The 20,553-nt window shown below is 56.8% G+C and overlaps 1 protein-coding gene across 1 annotated transcript; it reads left to right on the top strand.

Annotated features, from left to right (window-relative positions):
* Nucleotides 1–272: 272 nt before the first annotated feature.
* Nucleotides 273–19,786, top strand: TMCC2 (transmembrane and coiled-coil domain family 2). The gene is made up of 5 exons (XM_065740472.1): nucleotides 273–574; nucleotides 5,338–5,844; nucleotides 17,088–18,022; nucleotides 18,267–18,402; nucleotides 18,899–19,786. The coding sequence occupies exons 1-5, from the start codon at nucleotides 404–406 to the stop codon at nucleotides 19,208–19,210; spliced, it is 2,061 nt and encodes a 686-aa protein (XP_065596544.1). The 5' UTR covers nucleotides 273–403; the 3' UTR covers nucleotides 19,211–19,786.
* The last annotated feature ends 767 nt before the right edge of the window (nucleotides 19,787–20,553 follow it).

The raw sequence follows: 20,553 nt of genomic DNA, 5'->3' as shown, positions 1-20,553 counted from the left end.
GCTGCGCGCACCGCGGAACCTTTATCGAAGCGCCGCGGGGCAAACGGGGAGGAGTTGCAGCGGACGCTGCGCGCGGTGCATGCCGGGAGCTGTAGTCCCGCGAGGAGCGGCGCCTCCACCAATCAACGTCTCCGGACCCTCCCACCGCCTCCTGCCATTGGTCCGGGCGGCCGCCACTCGAGCCGCTGGTCGGCGGCGGTGGCGGCGGCGATGCCGGTGGGTGCGGAGCCGCCGCGGCGCGGTGCCGCCGCCCGGCCCGGTCACGGCGGGGCAGGAGCGGGCGGGGCGGCGGCGGCCCGCAGTCCGAGGGCCCCGCAACGGCCGCCCGGGCGCCGCCCACCGCCGCCGCCGCCGCCACCGCGGCCGTAGGAGCCCCCGCATCCCGGGGGCGCGGAGCGGCGGTATGAAGCGGTGCCGCTCGGACGAGCTGCAGCAGCCCGAGGAGGAGCACGGGGCCGCGGGGGAGCAGCACGGGGCTGCCGCTATGGAGGCCAAAGCCGGGGAGGCGGCGGTGGTCCCGGAGGCGGGTGGTGGTGGTGGTCTCCTGCCACGCTCCAAACCCCCCGACCTGAAGGTGAGCAATGGGAGGGGGACGTTGGGGTGAGGGTCCCTTAGGGTTGATGCGGTGCTCCCGTTGGGTTGTCGGGGTGGGGAGTGCCTGGTGTGCATGCTGTTGGGGTGTGGGGGTGTGGGTGGGGTGGGTGCTAACTGGTACGTGGTCCCCGTGCTGCTAACAGGTGTCACCTTGAGGGGTGGCCCTGCGATGGGGTCGGTCCAACGGTGGGGATGGACTCACGATAGGGGTGGTCCCATGATGAGGATGGTCCCACCGTGGGGACGATCTCATGATGGGGATGGTCCTGTGATGGGGATGCTTTTGGGATGAGAATAGTCTTGAGATGACAGCACTCTTGAGTTGAGGATGCTCTTGGGGTGAAGGTGCTCTTGGGATGATGATGCTTCCAGGGTTGAGGATGGTCCCACGATGGCAATGCTCTCAGTTTGGGAATGCTCTTGGGATGGAGATGCCTCTGGGATGAGTGTGTCGCTGCAGTGATGATGCTCCTGGGGTGAAGTGGTCCCAGCAGCTTCCCACGCTGCCCAAACAGCCGCAGGAATCCACCCACATCCCTCAGTTGCTCATCCAGTGCTGAGCTGGAGCTCAGCCCATCTTCAACCACGTCCAGCTCACGGCAGCGACCAGTCTGCCATTGATTTTATTGATGCAAGCACAGTGCCCAAATGCAGGTTTACCTCTTGATGTTCCCTGTAACGTGTTTGTAGCCCAGTAATTAATTGCCTGTATGGAGTCAATCCTCAAATGTGCTTTGTGCAGGAAAAATTGCACCGTGGAGCTGGCCACAGCTCCCACAGGGAGCTCACTGCTGGCCCTGCCACTGACACCACCAGTTCCTATTGCTGCCATTAGTGGCATCTTTAGAAAGCAGAGCATCATCTGGACATTCTTCTGCTCCAATCTCTCTGGAGCTGCTCCAGGCTGGTGCTCATTCCCCAGAGTCAGTCCCACACTCAGCTCCCAGTGGGCAACGAAGGAGTCTCAGGTGTAAAGTGCGTGCTGTGACAGCTGGGAACGTGGAAACAAAGGGCTGTGTTGTGTTGTGTCTGTCCCCAAACATATCCCCAACAGCTTTTCATTCCCCAACCCCAACTCCTGCACTGAGAGCAAAGTCTCCATTAGGGAAAAAGAGAAGAAAAAAAATCAAAATGTTCTGGCAAGGAGCAGAGCAGATGCATGACACATAATTTTGCTTAAAAATATGTTGGGTGGTGGAGATTTTTTCTCTGCAGCAGAGTGGCTGCTGGAGCCAAACAAACACTGCAGCCTGGAGCACCTAGGCCTCCTGGCTGCAACTCTGGGGTCACCAGTGCCTTCACAGGGACACTTAGTGCTCAGGTCCCACTCCTGTGTCCCCAGACATCTCGAATCTGGGTGTGTTTCTCTCTATTTTCCCAAATGGTCCAATCTGTCAGCAGGCTGAAAGCTGAAGCCTGACAGCATTTCCATCTCCAGTTTCACCATCTCGGTCTGCGTGGCCCCAGCTTTTCCTTCCTTTGAACCCGAAAGCTGAGAGCGGTGGTGACCCCATAGTGCTGTCCTCAGCCTTTCCCCTTCCCTTGGCCTGATCCAACCCCATGCAGTGGGGAACAGCCTTCCAGGGGCTCCTTGGATCTGAGGAGGGGCCCCTGGGGGCTCTGTGGGGTGGGACTGCAGTGGGCTGAGCCATGAACATCTCAGGCAGGACATGGAGGACAGCTCCTCTCCATAAATGTCGCCAGCCCCTATTGTCAACCCGCTGCTACATTTCTATTTAATCCCTTGCACGAACAATTTTCCAAGCATATTTTGGTCTTAAAAGGACACCGCCAAGGTGAGCCAGATCCCCTGTGGCTCTCAGAGCAGAGCTGCTGTCAGGCAGCTCCGGCAGCAGCTTGGTCACAGGAGCAGCTCCATCCATCACCTCCCCAGGGCATCACTTACCCACAGCTCCCAGAGTGCTGGCAAGGACCACAGCAGCCCCCCCCTGCCCCACAGAGGCTGTGTGCTAAACCCCTACCTCCCCCCCCCCAAAGGAGAGCATCTTCCCATGCAGGAGATGTTCACATGCTGCAATGAGGACCCCAGCATGCTTTCAGCATCCTGCAGTTGGTGACAGCAATGCAGAGGCGTCAGCTCCGGGCTGATACTCTCCATGCTATCACCCAGCTACTCCACTCCATGCCCTATAGATTTGGGATCCGGAGCCCCCCAGCTGCAGCAGCACCTGGCAGCCACAGCCAGCAGTGCAGATTTGCACTCAGCATGCCACGGCAGTGCTTTGGTAGTGCACAGAACAACATGACTAACGTCTGTCACATGTTTGTTCCCTCCTCCTGTCCCCAAGAAGAGAAGCGTGGGGGGGGGGAGAGGAAGGAGTGCTTTATTTTCCATGTTTGAACATCTATACATTTGTGGCTGAGGGGATCTGTCCTCCCCTGGTGCACTAAGGGGCTGAGTGTTGTGGGATGGGATGGGGTGGGGTGGGATGGGGTGGAAGAGGGGTGCGGTGGGATAGTTTTCCACTCTCTCAGTGCAGTACCTCCAACGGGCTGCAGAATGTTGGCTGTAGCCTCTGGGCACTCCAGGGTTATGCATAATTAATAGTAATAATAGTAATAATTGAACCTGGTGCGTGTGTGGCTGTGCTATCCAGTCATGGTGATAAGATCCCTGCCTTGAGCATCTGAAACCTGAGCAGTGGGGTTTGGATGACAGGGTTGGGCCCATCCGAGAGCTGGAAACCCTTTGAGGAAGGACCAGGAGGTTCAAACTGGTGATACCCCAGGTCTGATCCACTGGCAGAGGGATGCAGTGCAGGAGCTGCTCCTCTGCAGTCCGCAGAGACCAGTTCCTGGCACCACTAGGCGACCTTACCCATGTTAATAAATACATGTATATGTGTATGCTGGTAATAATCTTGGTGGTTTACAGCAGTGTGCACAGCGAGATTAACCTCCGCATCCATTGCATCAGTTATTAAGCAATGGCAGTTCCAAAATAGCCCGTGTAGACAATCTGTTCCGAGCCACGAGCAGCTCTGTGCCAGAAAAATGCCTCTGCTGTACAAGTGCATTCACATCCCAGAGCAACACAAGGAAACAGAGATTTTACATCAGCACGTTTTCTGCAATAACTGTTGCAGAGCAGCAGCGTGCTCGTGGGGACTGCTCTTCATTGCCAACAGGTCCATAGTTCAGCAAGCCCTACATCCACAGCTGAGCAGTGCCAGGATCCTGCTCCCCTCTTTTGGCCTCTTTTCCCCTTTTTCTTTTGGCTCCCACTCAATGCAGCTGCTATAGAATGTCTTTACTGCACCCTCGCCTTTGTTTTGTTGCTTTGATCCTCATGGAAAGGCTTTGCTTACTCCTTTTCACCTGGACCTCCTAAAGGGCAAACTGCATCTGAGGCTACATCGTACCCTTGGTGACAGAAATCCGTGGCTTTGTAGTTATTACCCACTTAATGCTGCCTCTGTTTCCATAGAGACACTATAAATAGAATAAAATTTAAATCACAATCTCCTGAAGTAGCAGTCGGGCGTCGTGGATTCATTATAGACTTTTGGGGGAGAACCAGAAGGACGTGCATTTTCACTATGAACAGATAACAGAAGGGTTGAAGGTTTTCCCTGCAGTGTTTAGTGACACGGGATGTGCTCTGTGTCAGTAACAGCCCCATTTCAGGTTGGATATTAGGAAACAAGAGTGGGCAGCATTGACCCAGGGAGGTGGTGCATTGGCCCTGGAGGTGCTCCAGTACGGTGCTCAGTGGGCACAGTGGGATGGGTTGGGGTTGGACTGGGTGATCCAAGAGATCTTTTCCAGCCTTAATGATCCTGTGGTTCCCTGTGCATGCTGCAGGTGTGATGAGAACGAGCCCCTGATGGACACCAGGCTTTCATGTCTGCAGGTTTAGGAGATGAGGTTCCTCCTGTAGGGACATGAAGCCCCGTGGCCATCTACAGCTCCCCAAGGTTGTATCTCAGAAACCAGTGCTTTTGCCAAGTAGCTGCTGGGGCTGTAAGTAGCTCCCTGCATGCTTGTTTTCAAGCATGAGTAAATGACAGTGCTGCAGTTACGGGGACCAGCATCCCTGGGGAGAAGAAATCCCTACTGTGCTACATCAGCAGCAAAATGACAAGCACAGTGCCCATCTCCTGGGGACACCGTTCAGGCACCATAGTGACTATGGGGAACTGCTCCAGGGTTACGTGGCCACAGTCATCAGTGATCTGTCCCAGTGCCCAGATCATGCCCAGCCCGGGGTGGGGTGGCTGTCCTCACTGACTCCTGGAGGCCGCACGCTTGGGCTGATGCTGTGCAGCTGAAGGGGGGGACCGTGGGTTCTCTTACTAAAACCATGCTGCCCTTAGGGTTGAGCTGTTTGGAGGATTGTGTGGCTTTCTATATTCTTTTGCTGCTCCATCAGAGACCTGTATGGGTGCTGCAGCCCTGAGCTATCCCGAGCCACCCTGCGTGTCCCCAGCCCTGCATGCCACTGATGTTTAGTACTCACTCAGGATGCCTGTGGCTGTGGTGAGTCCCCTGTTCGGGTCCCTTTGGAGCGTGGGGGTCTGTCCCCCTCCCTCCCCAGAAGCTCGTAGCCCTTACACATCACACTTTGGTGCAGCACCGTCGTGGGCACTGTCTGGGGACATCCCCAAGGGACGTTTGTCACTTGTCTCTGTAACCTCAAACTGCTGAAGCACGGCGGTGGAGGCGAGCTGATGCCATCCTTCCGACCAACAACAGGACGTTCTCTCCTCTCGTTCCCCGCAGAAAATCCAGCAGCTGTCTGAGGGCTCCATGTTCGGCCACGGATTGAAGCACCTATTCCACAGCCGCCGGCGATCTCGGGAGCGTGAGCACCAGAACTCTCAGGACTCGCTGCCACCACACTACGGGCTGTCCGACCACGACTCCCCCGACGAGAAGGAGCGCTCCCCAGAGATGCACCGCGTCTCCTACGCCGTCTCCCTGCACGACCTCCCAGCACGTCCCACCGCCTTCAACCGGGTGCTGCAGCAGATCCGCTCCCGTCCCTCCATCAAGCGTGGCACCAGCCTGCACAGCGGCAGCCGGAGGGCCAAGAGCGGCTCGTTGGACCCCCAGAAGGGCAGCCCCCACCTCATCCGAAAAGCCCCGCAGGACAGCAGCCTCACTGCCATCCTGCATCAGCACCAGGGTCGGCCCAGGTCGTCCTCCACCACTGACACTGCCATCCTGCTGGCTGAGAGCGGCGCCGTCTATCTGCTCACTGAGGACAGCGAGAGCCTGGCTGATAAGGTAGGGGATGCTATGGGGCGGTGGGGGGCACGGAGCTGGGAGTGGATCTGGCCTCGGTGAGGTGGGTTTGCAGACTACAGATCCCTCCGTGGTGCTGCTGGGGGTTGTGCTCCTCGTGGGGATAGAGGAAGTGGGGATGTGCCCAAGCTTGGAGTTGAGCTGAGGAGCACAGAAGTGGACCTGGCAGAGTTGAGATCGCTTTAATGCCACCCGACATTACCTGCACCACCTCTTTCTCTCTTGGGCTCAAGATTTCCCCTGGAAGAGCTGTGACAGGAAGGGTGTAAGGAGCAGCAACACTGATTTTTCTCATTGTGCTGTAAATGAAAGTTTCCCATTTGTGCTGATCATCTGTTGCTCTAAGGGACAAGTCAGAAGGTATTTGCCCACCTTATTAGCTGCTCATCAGGTGCTGGAACTGCTGATAACCCAGAGTGGGGTGAACATGGTGCACTGAGGACAGATGAGGGTTGCTGATGCTCAGCCCCACATCTCAGCCCATGGATGTATTTAGAGAATGAGCTTCCAGAGCTGGGAAACAACCCCAGCACCAGGTCGCCTCCAATAACCATTCCAGTACACTGCAGGACATCCAGCTCCTGGCCCCTTGCAGATGCCACATCCCACCTGGGCTTAGGGATGAAATCCCCTTTCCTCCATGGGATGCATCTCACCTGGGTTTGGGGACAAAATCCCAATTCCTCCATGGGATCTTCACTCCCCTCCACCAGATGTGGAAGCAAAGTGGTGTCTGCCAGCAGCAGGATGCAGCCAAAACGAACCCAACTTTGGAAATACAGCAGGGACACTGGCTGATGTGTTCCCAGTGAAAAGAAAGATGCAGTGACACGAGCAGAAAGAAAGGAAGAGTAATGTTGGTGCCCACAGTTGAGGCACAGTGGGAAGGAAACAGCACAGTGAGGTTGCAGATCACCCACCCCCTCTCCCCCCTAAAGTGATTTTTGAACTGCTCTGTGCATAGCTAATAGGGAGGATGGTATTTCCATCCAGTGTTTAGCCCTGTTAATTATGAAAGAGCTGAGATTACTGTGACGGCACGGCACACCGAGGTTGAGGTGAGTGGCAGAGCTGTGCTGGGTGGGCTCTGGCCACAAAATAACAAGCAAAGAGTTCAGAAATAAAGGCAGTGGTATGCAGGGATTCTTAGTTTGTGAAGGTCAGCAGTGTCAGCTCGCTGCAGCCATGAGGAGTGAGAGCATCCATCCTCTTTCTGTGATTTCCCTGAAGGTACAGCAGTGCCTTAGCCAAGCTGTAGAGCTTGGGGACACGGGGCTTTGAGGTTTTGAGGTTTTGATGTTCTAAAAGAGGGTGGCAGATCTGGGAGGGAGGCAGCAGCGCAGGGCTAAGGTGCTTGGCACGGCCAGGAATAGCTCTGTAATAGGATGAAGGTGGCTGGGCATCGCCAGGGGGTGGGAGAGCAGAGGAGGACCCAGCAGAGGATGGGAGCAGTGTGCCCCCCCACCAAGAGGTGGTCAGAGGGAAACCTGACCTGCAGACGTGTGGTGCCCTATGAGGTAATGGGAAGAGGATCACGGAGATCCTTTTTCTTCTTGTTTTCACTCAGCTTTTTCTCCTCCACCACCATGAGCTGCAGTTGTGCCGGTGGCAGATCCTGCACTGTTCCCCTGGGACAGTGGCACAGAGATAGGGCAGCTCTGAGATGCTCTGTCCCTAGAGCAGAAGCACAGCACTGTGCCTGCAGCTCTGCTGTGTGCACACTGGGAGCCACTGACCCCCCCCCCAGCAGTGTCCACACCAGGACTGGGGCCAGGAGCTGTGCAGATCATTAATCTAAGCATCCACAGCCCAAATTTCTTGCATCTGGCACATGGCTTGTGCTGTGCAAGGAGCTCATTCCTGCTGAGTCCTCTTTGGTTGCAGCCAAGGATTGGAGCCAAAACCATTTGCACCAGGAGGTGAGAGCAGAGCAGCACAAAGAGTGCAACAACGGGATGAATAATTAACTGCATATGACACAAAGAGTAATAAGAAGAGAGGCAATACCAGAGCCATTGTGGGGCAGTGGAAAAAATAAACTATTTAGAGAGACAAGAGCTACGTGATATTCTCATATCGTATTATTTTTCCATAGCCCAAAGGAAGCCTCCTGCCTACAGACAGCTCATCTCCTGCAGGGATTGTGGCTGAGATGGATAGGATAGGATAGGATAGGATAGGATAGGATAGGATAGGATAGGATAGGATAGGATAGGATAGGATAGGATAGGATAGGATAGGATAGGATAGGACAGGACAGGACAGGACAGGACAGGACAGGATGAAATTGAATGGACTGGAATTTGGAATGGGAGGGAGGAGAAGGGAATGAAGTGAAGTGAAGCAAAGTGAACACGAAAAGAGAAGAGAAGAGAAGAGAAGAGAAGAGAAGAGAAGAGAAGAGAAGAGAAGAGAAGAGAAGAGAAGAGAAGAGAAGAGAAGAGAAGAGAAGAGAAGAGAAGAGAAGAGAAGAGAAGAGAAGAGAAGAGAAGAGAAGAGAAGAGAAGAGAAGAGAAGAGAAGAGAAGAGAAGAAGAAGGGATTCAGTTGGAAGGGACCATCAAAGATCATGTAGTCCAACTGCCTGATCTCTAAGCGATTTTTACTCACCAAAGAGCCCTTGGGATGGAGGATCCCCTTCCTGGGGATGCAGGTGCAAATATCTGAGAGCACTGCTGGATTTCCAGGCCTCCCATGGCTCTCTGCCTTAGCCAAAGCAGTTTGGGGTGTACACTCATGCCGGAGCTGACTGTGCTGGGCGATGTTTAATGTGAGGACGTGCCAGCCTGTGGACATGGTGGCACATGGGACAGTGGCAGGGGGACGGCTGTGGGCACGGGCAGGCTGTAGCGCATGGCAATGGGAGAGTGCTGCAGAGCTTTCCCCTTATCTCCCTAATCCCCTCCTGGTGACCCGCCAGCGCACGGGGCAGAGGCAGACAGGAGGATTACGGCCACGGAGCTGGTGGGTGCAGGTCCCTGGGGCCGCGATTCCCCCCCCCCAGCCCCCAGCAGCAGGATCAGCTGAGAGCCAGCACTGGCGGGGCAGAGCACCCCAGGGGGACCCTCGTCCCCGTCCCCATCCCCATCCCCTCAACGCCGGACGGAGTCGGGACGGGGCAGCCGCGGGACCCTGTGCACGGTGCTGCCGGGGAGCTGCGTGGAAGCCTGCGGGGCGTGTGGGATGGTGCACGTCCAGGTGAGCCCCCAAAAAGCAAAGTTTGGGTGGGGGGGGAGGAGCCGGAGGGGACGTGGGGCAGGATGCGGCCGTTAGAGGGCAGCGTAAGCGCAGCGCTGCGAGTGCTGCCGGGCAGTGTGACGCAAGGGACACGAGTGGCAGGGCTCAGCCCCCACTCGCCCCATTTCAGCATACGTCGGACTCCCCCCCCGCACCCCACGGCCGGGCTCTGTGCCCGCTGCCCTCGCTGTCCCCCAGCAAATGACAGCAGCAGCTGCCACCGCTGCCCCAGTCCGGATGCTTCTTCCATGAGACAGCAGTGGGATGGGAGGCGGTGGGGGATCGTGCATCTCAGCCTTGGGATGGTTGCTGGAGGGCTGTGAGCCTCGCTTATTTATAGGCTTCCAGCCCTGCTGGTGTCCCCACGTCCTGGAGGTGCTCCCCAGCCTTGGGGTGGTCAGTCGTTGTAGCCCGATCCCTGGTGTCCCCCAAAGGCACTGAATGCTCATCCCACTAAATATAGCTGCTGCCGTGCCAGTGGCTGTATCAGAAGACACTGAGCATGCAGCCCAGGGCCACCTCTGAGCTGGAGACATGGGGAGGGGTTGGGGGGCTTTGAGCAGCAGGGACAGCTCAGCCCCCGCCCCGTGGGGCACTCAGGCAAAGTTCAGTGCCCGTTCCTGGCTGCCCCAGCACTGCTGGCATCCACGCGCATTGGGTTTCAGGGCGGGGAGGGGGTGGGTTTTGCTCCTCTTACAGCTCTGGTTACCCAGAACCTGTGTCAGTCAACAACTGGGGTGGACAGAGGGACACAGGGACAGCTCAGCTCGAGCCCGGCTCCAGCAGGAGATGCTCCAGTGCCAGGAGCTTGCTGGTAGGAAGGTTTTGCTCCACAGTGCTGGTTGAGTATCCTTCTCCCTGCTGCTCCTGGGGGGGGGGGGGGCATGGTGCCACGGGGCGCTGGGTGTCCTGGGCAAGTAGAGGGGGTGTGGGGAGGCTGCTGAGGGTTTGGGATCTCGTCAGTGCTTTGTGGAGCAGTTTGGGAAGAGCAGCTCTGAAGGCGCAGATACTCGGGATTGCTATTTAATTAATTCAGGAGAAGATGATCAGGCTCTCGCACTGATTCACCCCCTAGCAGAAAACATCGTGTTCCTCACTCAGCCTTCTCTGACATATGGCTGTTGTTTCCAACCCACCCTCAGCTCCTGCTCGCTGACAACCACATGCTGCGTGGGGTCTGGCTGTCACAGGGACCCCCCCCCTCCCCCTCCAGGGCAGCGGGTGGTGGGTGAGGGTTGGGAGCAGGATGGGGCCCCTGGGGGCTGAGTCAGGGTGAGCAAAGCAGGGTGCTGCCCTGGGAATCCTGCTGCCTCCACCTCTCCCACCCACCAGCAGCACCAAAACCCTGCAGTACAGGCAGCTTTAGCACTGGCAGCACCATTTCCAGAGCTCCCAGTATTCCTCTCTCCCATAAGCTAATTTTCCCCTAAATTCTCCAAGCATAGACATAGCCATGGGGGTTGGTCGCTGAACTGCCCTGGCAGCGTGTTCCTCACCTGTGATTGATGTCCAGGGAGACTGTGACACGTGCCCAGGGACTGCAGGACTGCACTGTTGGGACACACAGGGATGCTCAGAGCAGGATGAGGACGCATCCCCACGACCCCAGGATCCCAGCTCTCTGCAAGGCAGGAGCACATCCCCAGTGCCACCAGCCTGGGGACGTTTCCACGTGGCTCCTTTGCTTTTCCCTGCACCCCATTCCCAGGCTGTTGCCTCTCCCCCAGGCTCCCTCCCTGCTTGCCAGCCTGTGCCACCTGTTCTCGGCTGCTTCTCAGCCTCGCAGTGCCTCTGCTGCAAACTCACTGCGCCTTCCTCTGCCCCTCGGACTCCTTAACTGCAGCCATGGCAGAGGGAGAGGATCCAACGCTCAGCAGGAGTGAGCAGGGCATCCTCATGCAAGATCCACATCCTCCCGACTCCTGTCCTGGAAAGAGGATATTGCTCTTAAATTCTCTCCTGGGTGTCTTTGTAAGTAACCCCCATCCTGTCCTGCAGGCAAGGACCTCGGGGTGTGCAGGGGTGCGGGGTGGTACCCAGTGCAGGGCTTGGGATGCCCGTGGGGTTGTTGGGCTCCTGAGGTCCATAACTGCATCTCCAAATGCAGTGGGGACAGCAAGGATTAGGAACAGTTGAGTTTGCAAATGTCTTCTCCTGATAACGTGTCTGTGTCTCACTGCTAGATGCCAGCCCCTTGATTTAGGTGCTCGGATGGGGATGTTGTGGGCAGTCAGGGCTGGATTCTGCACTGCTGGCACTGAATGTGCTGCAGTTTTATTGTGATTCAGGGATTTCCTTTGCACGGGAGCTGGGTTTTATTTATTCTTAAATTTGCCTCTTGCAGGGAGGCCTGAAAAACATAGCTCCCACTTTCTAAACGGAGTTGGTGCTAAGGAGGAAGGGCAAGTCTTGGTGGTGTCTTGGGCAATTTCCTTGCAAAACCCCTTTGCTTCTGACATGGAGAGGGCTGGGCTGCTCTGCCTCTCACTGTGCCAAAATCCCCTGTGAGGTCACAGCCACGGCTGCCAGGGCTGTGGGGTCCTGTGGGCTTCTCATCCATGCTGTGCCTTTGGGAGGGGAGATGCTGCACTTCTGCACGGGGCAGCCCCGAGAGCCCCTCTGCTCCTGGTGCTGCCTATCCCTCTGAACAGGGGAAATGGAAAATGCAGAGCATAGCAGAGCAGGGAGCGTGTTTTCCAGAGTTCCTCCTGCAGCTGGGGGACTTTTCCTGTCCCTCTGAGGCTGCGGAAGAGCAATGGGAAGTGACCTCTGCCCACTGCTCTAAAACAAGAAACGGTGTGATGAAATAATAAAGCCAAAGATGAACGCCTCCGATGTGTCATGCCATGAGATATCTGCTGCCTGTGCCTTGGCCGGGCTGCAGGACCTGTACTGATGAGGGCAGGTTCCTCCTCGCCCTGCCCCACTGCAGCTCAGCACGCCACCATGAGCACTGCTGCTTTCTGTTCCCATGGGAGTTTAACTTATGGGAGGATTGGTGCTTTTTTGGAGGGCTTTGTGCCCTTCTGTGTGGGTTGGGTTGGAACCTGCTGCTGGTGTGCAGGCTCACAGCACGATGCGGGCAGGAGGGGTTTGCCAACAGAGTTTGGGGAGGGCAGACCTGAGGAATACGTGTACTGTTGGTGGAGGAAGCACCCGTCGGGGTTGATGGCACACAGGGACCCTGCAGAGCCATGCAGTGTGGGGCTGTGGTGTGGGGGCTGAGCAGTCCCCTCCAGCACTGCTCCCATCCCCAGAGCTGTCGGGATGGGTTCAGCCCATCTGCTTCTTGCCCTCCAGCCTGGCTGGGGATGCCCTGGGCACTGTGCCATGCACTGTGTTGCTGTCACAGCGGGGTCCTCATCCTGCTTACACCTTTGGGGTTTAATTAGAGGTGTTGAACTGTGCTTTGGCTGCTGCACATCACAGATCTGCTGCCCTGTGGTGTTAGGTGCCCGTGTAGGCAGATGTGTTGGGTCCAGGGCTGCAGGAAATGCATCCCTGGCTCAGAGCAGCTGCTGCCTCCATGCCCTGTCCCCTTGCTTGCTCCATCTGCAGCCGCCCTTGTCACTGCCCTATCAGAGCTCATGTCTGCACCCAGAGCAGCTCTGAGCTGGTGGGTTGAGCTTGCAGGGCATGGACAGACGTGGGGACAGCCCGAGAGGTGATGGGAGGCAATGCTGGGCAGTGCTCAGGGCAGTCTGTGTGTCTCAGCTGTGGGAACAGCACAGCCCTCCCCATTAAGCATGTATCTAGGTCACGATCAGCTCATTGCTCCGGCCTGTACAATTAAATGTGTGGCAGGAGAGACTTCCCAAGCTGTTGTTGTCTTCAAGCCTTTTCTGAAAAAGAAGCAAACCAGAAAGCTGCAGCCGTACCTCTGCCCTTCAGCCTGCCAGCCACGTTTATGCTCAGCCAGCACAGAGCAGAGCCCAGTACTGGGAGCAGCTTATTGGAGCCCCAGGTTGGGTTCCTCTCCCAGAAGCTGAGCTCTGACTCCAGCAAAATGCAGGGACTGGTGCCTCCAGTCTGCCACCAGCTGCTGCAGTACCTGAGCTCGCTCTGCAGTCGTGACACTTAATAGCTTTTTAATTGCACATGAGGGAATCACAGGGAAGAGACAAAGAGAAGTATCAGATACTTGTAGCTGGCACGTAGGCGGCTCGGCTGCTCCGTGCCATGGCAGCAGTGCTCAGTGCAAGCTCCCCCATTGCTCTCCATGGCACCAGATGGGTCCTGGCACACGTGGCTGCCCCCCAGCTTCTGCCCCTGTGTATCCTTCTCGGTGAGAGGTTGTGGCATCTGTGGGGGGCATGCAGTGATATTGCATCCCCCCCCCATGCAAAATCCTCATGAGCAGAGCTCCCCAGCATCAGCGTGACACCGTGGGCATGAGTTCCCCTGTGTGAGTAGCTGCAAGCTTTCTTCCCAGCGTGCTGAAAGCACAGCTCTGAGGCTTATTATCCCGAGATGCGATCGTGCAATTTTGCCTTGAACCATTTGCCCCCTGAAGGAGCAAGCTGCACTGCCTGCACTGCCATGCACAGCGAGCCCTGAGCACGCTGTGTGCTGAGCTGAAGGCAGGCAGAGACCCCAGCACTGTGAGAGCACGGAGATATCACTGCCACCACTCCCACGAGGAACACCCCGCACAGATGCTCCCGTTGCAGTGAGGATCAAAGCATCCCAGCCACGCTGAGCCACTGCCTGGCTGCAGAGCTCTCGCTGGCTTGGCTGGGATTTTCCCATGCATAGTTTCCCACCCAGAGCTCCACTTTGTGCCTCCGCTCGGTTTTTCCCATGCTCAGCATCCTGGCGTGTGACAGCACGGCCGTCGCAGCACCCCGCAGTGGGGCACGGGCAGCGTGCAGGGCTGGAGGCGGTGTGTGTATCCCGTCGGAGGGGTGAGGGCTGTTTCTGCATTAACAGCCCTGAAAGCTACAGTCGGAGAGAGAGCTGTAAACAGCTCGGGCGGATTTACTGAGTCGGCAATCCCGCAGCACACAGCTCAGCTCAGCCCCGATGCTGCGCTCGCTGCCTGCGTGCTTGGGAAGCTCACGGGGCTGCAGGGACGGCTCTGCTCCGAGGGCTGCAGCTCTGCACCCGGGCTGGGGGCACTCCTGGGGGTCACGCTGCCCCTGAGCCCCCCAGGGCAACACCTGAGCTCCCCCCGGGCAGCCCCTGAGCCTCCCCCTGAGCAGCTCCCTGCCATGGCATCGTGGTGGGGATGCAGCCAGGCAGCCCACACCGAGTAGTCCTGGGGGAATCAAACCTGCTGGCGATGGAGGTAGGTAATGTGGTCGTCGGGGTTGGGGGGGGGGGGTGGGCAAAGAGATCTCATTTCTGGCGCTGTCTGTGGGATCCAGGCACACGTCCTCGGTGTGCAGAGCCCATGGGGATCTGTGCTGGAGAGGCAGAGACAGGGTGGGAAGCTCCACTGGGAGCTGAAACCCTTAATGTGCTTCTGTAAGAAAAAATACTGTCAGGCTGGGAAATGAATAGAGGCAGCTGCTGCTGTCCCCTCAGTCCGTATGGGGCACAGAGGGCACGGGGCTCCTGCTCTGGTACCTGGTGCAGGCTTGGGAGGAGGGTGGGAGGTGTGAGTCAGGGCTCCTGTTTCTATTTGCAATGCCTGGGGTGGGAATAGCAGCTCTGCTCTGCACAGCACGGGGCTGGGAACCTACATGGGGACGGGAAGGGGTTGGGGACATCCCGGGTAATGCTGGGCTGATGGCAGTGAGCAGCTCAGGGGAAGGATGTGTGCTGAGTTTCACTTTGCTCTGAGCCCCCCGGGTGAGAGGGGGCACAGGGACAGCTACACTTAATTCATGCCTACCCAAAAATTGACCTCTCCACGGCCACGCTGCATTAGCTCACCCCCGCCCCGAGCTTCCCAGTAGGCTGCAGTGCGTGTGGAAACCAGAATAGTTTGGAGCATGAGTAATTGTCCCGAGAGCTGTCTTCTGAACTCTGTGATCATTGTGCAATTTCTTCCAATGGGTTTGAATTCCTCCCAGCCCTGGCGTGTGCCAGGTGACCCAAAGCCCTTTGCTGGGGACACAGCTGTGGCCCCAAGCTCCTCACCTGCTACCTGGGCTTTCCTCCACCAAACAAACTGGTGTTGCATAATTGTGCCCGGCCGTGGCCCTCCAAGCACTGTTTGCTCAGCTTATTAGCTTGAGCCTTTTGCATATCTCAGCTCTCCCAGGCTGAACTTTGTTGATAAGAATAATTTTCCTCCCTGCATCCTGCATTCCTCCCGCATCCCACATCAGCTCCTCCCTCCAGCCTGCCTGGAAAACGAGCACGGGAGATGGACCGTTTCATTCCAGCATGCTTACCAGGTTTTGCTGCACGTAGGGAAAGTGTGGCTGCTGCTAATCCCCCTGCTAAATCTGCTGCACAGTCATTTAGGCTGGCTGGGATTTAGCAGGCACTGCCTGTTAATGCTGCAGGGATCTGTATTGTCTTTTTGATGTTGTTGTGGCTTTCAAAGCAATAACCTGATGTGGCTCTCATACAGTTCTGCCCTGTGTTCGAGATGGGGCAGAGCTTGCTGTGGCTCTGGGGAAGGGATTTGGCCCTGACCACATCAGCATGATGGGCAGCATCAGGGCTGTGCCACCATCCCCGTGCTCCCAAAGAGGCTCCCTCCAATAAATCCCAAAGATGGGATTTGCAGGAGCTCAGTGCTGCACGAGGTCAGGCCCCATCGGGGCCATTTCCAGGACTGGGATCATGGGGTGAAGGGGAGCACTGAGCACAGCTCCTGCAAACTGCAGGTTGGGTGGGTGGGTTCTGGAAATGCTGATCCAACAGGGATGAAGCCCCACACTGTTCTGCCCTGGAAGCAGGCAGGGGGCTGTTTGTTTTTCCCTTTGCTTGCATCCTCGAGCACTTTTCCCCTGTAACAGAGAGATGAGAAAAGCCCAGCCTAGGGGCTGAGCACTGCACAGAGCTTGTAGTTATCTGTGTTTTCCTCCCACAAGGCTGAAAGCACTGCAAGAAGACCCTTATACTGTGCACCAGTGCCCCTGGGTGGTCCCCAGGGAGCACGAGCCATGCCTTCTATAAAACCCTACAAATCCCATGCACTAAGACAGTCACAGCCCCCAGCTCTGTGCCCACAGCAAGGGAAGGACACAAAAACAAGAGGGGAGCATTTCCCTGCTCCTCCAGCCCAGCTCGGGACTTGCCACAGTCAGGAACATTGATAAGCAGCACCATGAGAACATTCCTCCCTCCTGCACAAGGCATTTCCCAGTGATAAAACACTCCTAAGTAATGATCCTGCGGCGTTATCCCTATTAAAGGGTCACTCGGGGAAAGTGTGATGGAAATGAGAAATTATTCAGGTCTGCCAACAGTATTTAACTTTCAAGCAGCTCTTAATTAGAAGCCAGGAGCCATTTATACAACCACTGAGATTTGCATAGGAATCTGCACGTAGAAGCTGGGAAGAATGGTGATTTTTGAGTGGTGAAGCAGCGTATGGGGGGGTGGGGAGTGCTGGCCTGGGGTCCGGGCTCTGCAGGTATCCCAAACCAACCCCGGAGTGCAGTTATACCTGTGTCCTCTGGGATTCCACCAGTTCCCAACCAGCTGGATTGATGGCTGGACTTGATGATCTTAGTGGTCTTCTCATACCTGAGTGACTCTGGCTGCAAAATGCTTGAGCAGCCAGAAAAATAATCCAACTTCTGGTTAGCTATTCTGCTCTTTCCTCCCTGCCCATCACCTGGGGCTCTCCAGACCCAAGGCCTCCCAGGCTTCACCCCTCTGAGCCCTGCCCTCATGTCTCATAGAATCACTAAGATTGGAAAGACTGCTAAGATCCCCAGGTCCACCCCCTGCACACCACATCACTCACCCACCCTTTTCTCCAGCCCCTCCAGGGACGGTGACTCCCCCACCTCCCAGAGCACCTCTTTCTGAGTAGAAACATTTCCTAACATCCAACCTGCCTTTCCTAATGTCCTCTGCCCACAGCTGGATAAAGGGGACGTGGCCACGCTCGGCCTTCCCTCCGCCACCGGCCACGGTGACACCGACGGCCCCGTCTGCTTGGACGTCCCCGATGGCACTCCCGACCCCCACAGGACCAAGGCGGCCATCGAGCACCTGCACCAGAAGATCCTCAAGATCACCGAGCAGATCAAGATCGAGCAGGAAGCTCGTGATGACAACGTGGCCGAGTACCTGAAGCTGGCCAACAACGCGGACAAGCAGCAGGCGTCGCGCATCAAGCAGGTCTTCGAGAAGAAGAACCAGAAATCGGCGCAGACCATCGCGCAGCTGCACAAGAAGCTCGAGCACTACCACAAGAAGCTGAAGGAGATCGAGCAGAACGGCCCATCCCGACAGCCCAAAGATGTCTTCCGGGACATGCACCAAGGTCTCAAGGACGTGGGGGCCAACGTCCGCTCCAGCATCAGCGGTTTCGGAGGCGGTGTGGTGGAAGGTGTCAAAGGAGGGCTCTCGGGTTTGTCCCAGGCCACCCACACCGCCGTGGTGTCCAAGCCTCGGGAATTTGCCAGTTTGATCCGGAATAAATTCGGCAGCGCCGACAACATCGCCCACCTGAAGGACACGTTGGATGATGGGCACCCCGAGGAGGCCTCGCGGGCGCTCAGTGGTAGTGCCACGTTGGTCTCCAGCCCCAAATATGGCAGTGATGATGAGTGCTCCAGTGCCACCTCGGGGTCGGCTGGCGGCAGTAACTCCGGGGCTGGCCCTGGTGGGTTGGGGAGCCCCAGATCCAACACGTTGGAAGGCCACCACAGCAATTTTGACACCATCCTGGAGGAGCTGCGGGAGATCAAGGACAGCCAGTCGCATCTGGAGGACTCCATGGAGGACCTCAAGGCGCAGCTGCAGCGGGATTACACCTACATGACGCAGTGTTTGCAAGAGGAACGCTACAGGTATAGGGCTGAGAGTGGTGGGGGGACAATGTGTGTCACCCAGGGTGGCTCTAGGGGGACCGTGAGGGCATCTTTTTGGGCTTGTGACCAAGCCTTGCACACTGGGGTTGGTGGGAGCTGCACCACAGAGGATCAGGAGGGACATTCCCATCACCAGCCCCAGGCAGGAGGGAGGTGGATCCAAGGGTTGTGGTTCTGGGGGGGTCCATCCAACGCCAGTGCCTCTCTGCCCCCACACACACAGGTATGAGCGCCTGGAGGAGCAGCTGAATGACCTCACTGAGCTGCACCAGAATGAAATGACCAACTTGAAGCAGGAACTGGCGAGCATGGAGGAGAAGGTGGCCTACCAGTCCTATGAGAGGGCACGGGACATCCAGGTAGGGGAGCACTGGGGCTCAGCCCCACATCACACCCTCCACCAGTGGGGCTGGAGAGAGATCCTGGAGGCAACGGAGGGTGGGAAAAGGGGAGCCCCTTCTTCCAGCTGTCAGCACCATTCAGGTTGGGTCCTTGCTATGATGCTGTCTCAGCAAGCTGTGTCCCCAGAATGCTGCCTGTGCCCCAGGAAGTCCCTGCTGTCCTAAAATCCCCAGTTGCTCACAGCCACACAAGGCTCAGAGTGGGATAGTCTACACGTGGGCTGACACATCACCCCTGCTATCCCAGTTTGAGTCACGTCCCCTGCTACAGTAAGTCCCCCCAGCACAGAGGCCATCCCCCAGCACAGATTCACAGAGGGAAACCACCACCTATCACCGTCACAATGGGGCAGTGCCCAGAGCTGCACAAGCAAAACCTTACAGCATTAAGATCTCAGAGCACAGAGCAAATCCCCCCAAAGCCAAACTGCCCTAACACAGCTGCACCCCGCAGGAAGCAGTGGAGTCCTGCCTGACCCGGGTGACCAAGCTGGAGCTGCAGCAGCAGCAGCAGCAAGTGGTGCAGCTGGAAGGAGTGGAGAACGCCAACGCCCGGGCACTGCTGGGCAAATTCATCAATGTCATCCTGGCCCTGATGGCCGTGCTGCTCGTCTTCGTCTCCACCATTGCCAACTTCATCACGCCGCTTATGAAGACCCGCATGCGCATCCTCAGCACTGCCCTGCTCGTCCTCTTCCTCTTCTTCCTCTGGAAACACTGGGACTCCATCACCTACTTTCTGGAGCACGTCCTGCTCCCCAGCTGATCCGTGGCCCCGGGGCTTTGCATTTCCCATGGAGGAGAGGGCGGGAGGGGACGGTGCTCCGGAGCCTTCAGGTTATTTCTTTGCTCACTCTTCGGTTGCTTTCCTGGCCCTCAGCCCGCTGCAGTCGCTCGGAGCACGGTGAAGTTGGTCCTCTGGGATGCTCAGGGTGGAGGGGGAGGAAGAAGGGGGAAGAAATGGGTAACTTAAGTGGCATTGGGTTTTTCTAGGGGGGTTTTGGCTGTTGGGTTTTTTTTTAATGTTGTTCTGTTCTGAATGTCAGTGGGAAGGTCTTCTGCAGAGCCCACCTTGGGGCTGTGGGTAGAGAGAGGATGGAGCTGGAGCAAACCAGCTCGAGAACTCTGTGTGCAGAAAGAAGAAGGGTTAGCGGGGCTGGCTTTTCCCTTTCAACCTGAAAGATGGCGAAGAGATGGAGCTGAAGCAAAGCACGTGGCAAAGGAAGAAGCAGGTCCAAGGCAAACGTCGCTGCTCCCAGCGAGCTCACAGCAGGACACACATCTCACCAGCTTCTGTCAACCCCACCACCAGGACCAGGGCAGAGCAGGGCAGCAGCACTGTCCCCACGCAGACCCTGGGAGACCCCAGTTCCAGAGACAGCATCAGCCCTGGCACAGCTGAGCCCCCCTCTGTTGGTTTCCCCTCATTTATTTATTTCCTTCTCCTTTGGCTTCAGTTGATCTGATCTCTTCAGGGACACCCAGACTTTCCAGCATCACGCCTCCAAGTTTTCCAGCCTCTGCAACGTGTCGTGTGCGTGTATGTGTGTGTGTGTGTGTGTGTGTGTGGTTTTTAATTTAATTCAAGACTCTGTTTCCATTTGTGAATCAAAGCTGGTAGCGCCGGGGGAGGCGGGCAGCTGCCTCCCCAGCCCTACACAAGAGCACAGCATGCAGTCTTGGATGTTTCTTAAATTATTTCATACGTATAGATTTATGTACTATATCTACACACGCACACACACATACATATATATATAAATATATAAGATCTGTCCGCACTCAGATCCTCCTCTGGTGCAAATGGGTGCAACTCCACCGACTTTGGAGGCACTGGACCAGTTTGCCTCAGCTGAGAATTTGTTTTTTAGCATCTGTCCTGCTCTCCAGCCCCATGTGCAGGGCTGGTGTGGGGCACGGGGTCTCGTTGGGATGGGGAGGTGAATCACTTCTGACATGGGCACAGCTGGGAGTGTTCTGGGTACTGGTCCGAATGCATCAGGGTGAGGCAGAGGAGAAAGCAGCTGGGGGGGGGGGGGTTGGGTTTCAGCTGCTCGCTTTGACCTGCAAAGGCAGTGGGTTGATCAAAGCCAGCAGCTGAACCAACAC

The sequence above is a fragment of the Cyrtonyx montezumae genome, unplaced genomic scaffold (genome assembly GCF_038088225.1).
Source record: "Cyrtonyx montezumae isolate F1298 unplaced genomic scaffold, pur_monq_1.0 scaffold_26, whole genome shotgun sequence".
Classification (NCBI taxonomy): Eukaryota; Metazoa; Chordata; class Aves; order Galliformes; family Odontophoridae; genus Cyrtonyx; species Cyrtonyx montezumae.
The sequence above is the reverse complement of the archived record's forward strand: the minus strand, read 5'-3'. Positions and strand labels throughout refer to the sequence as shown.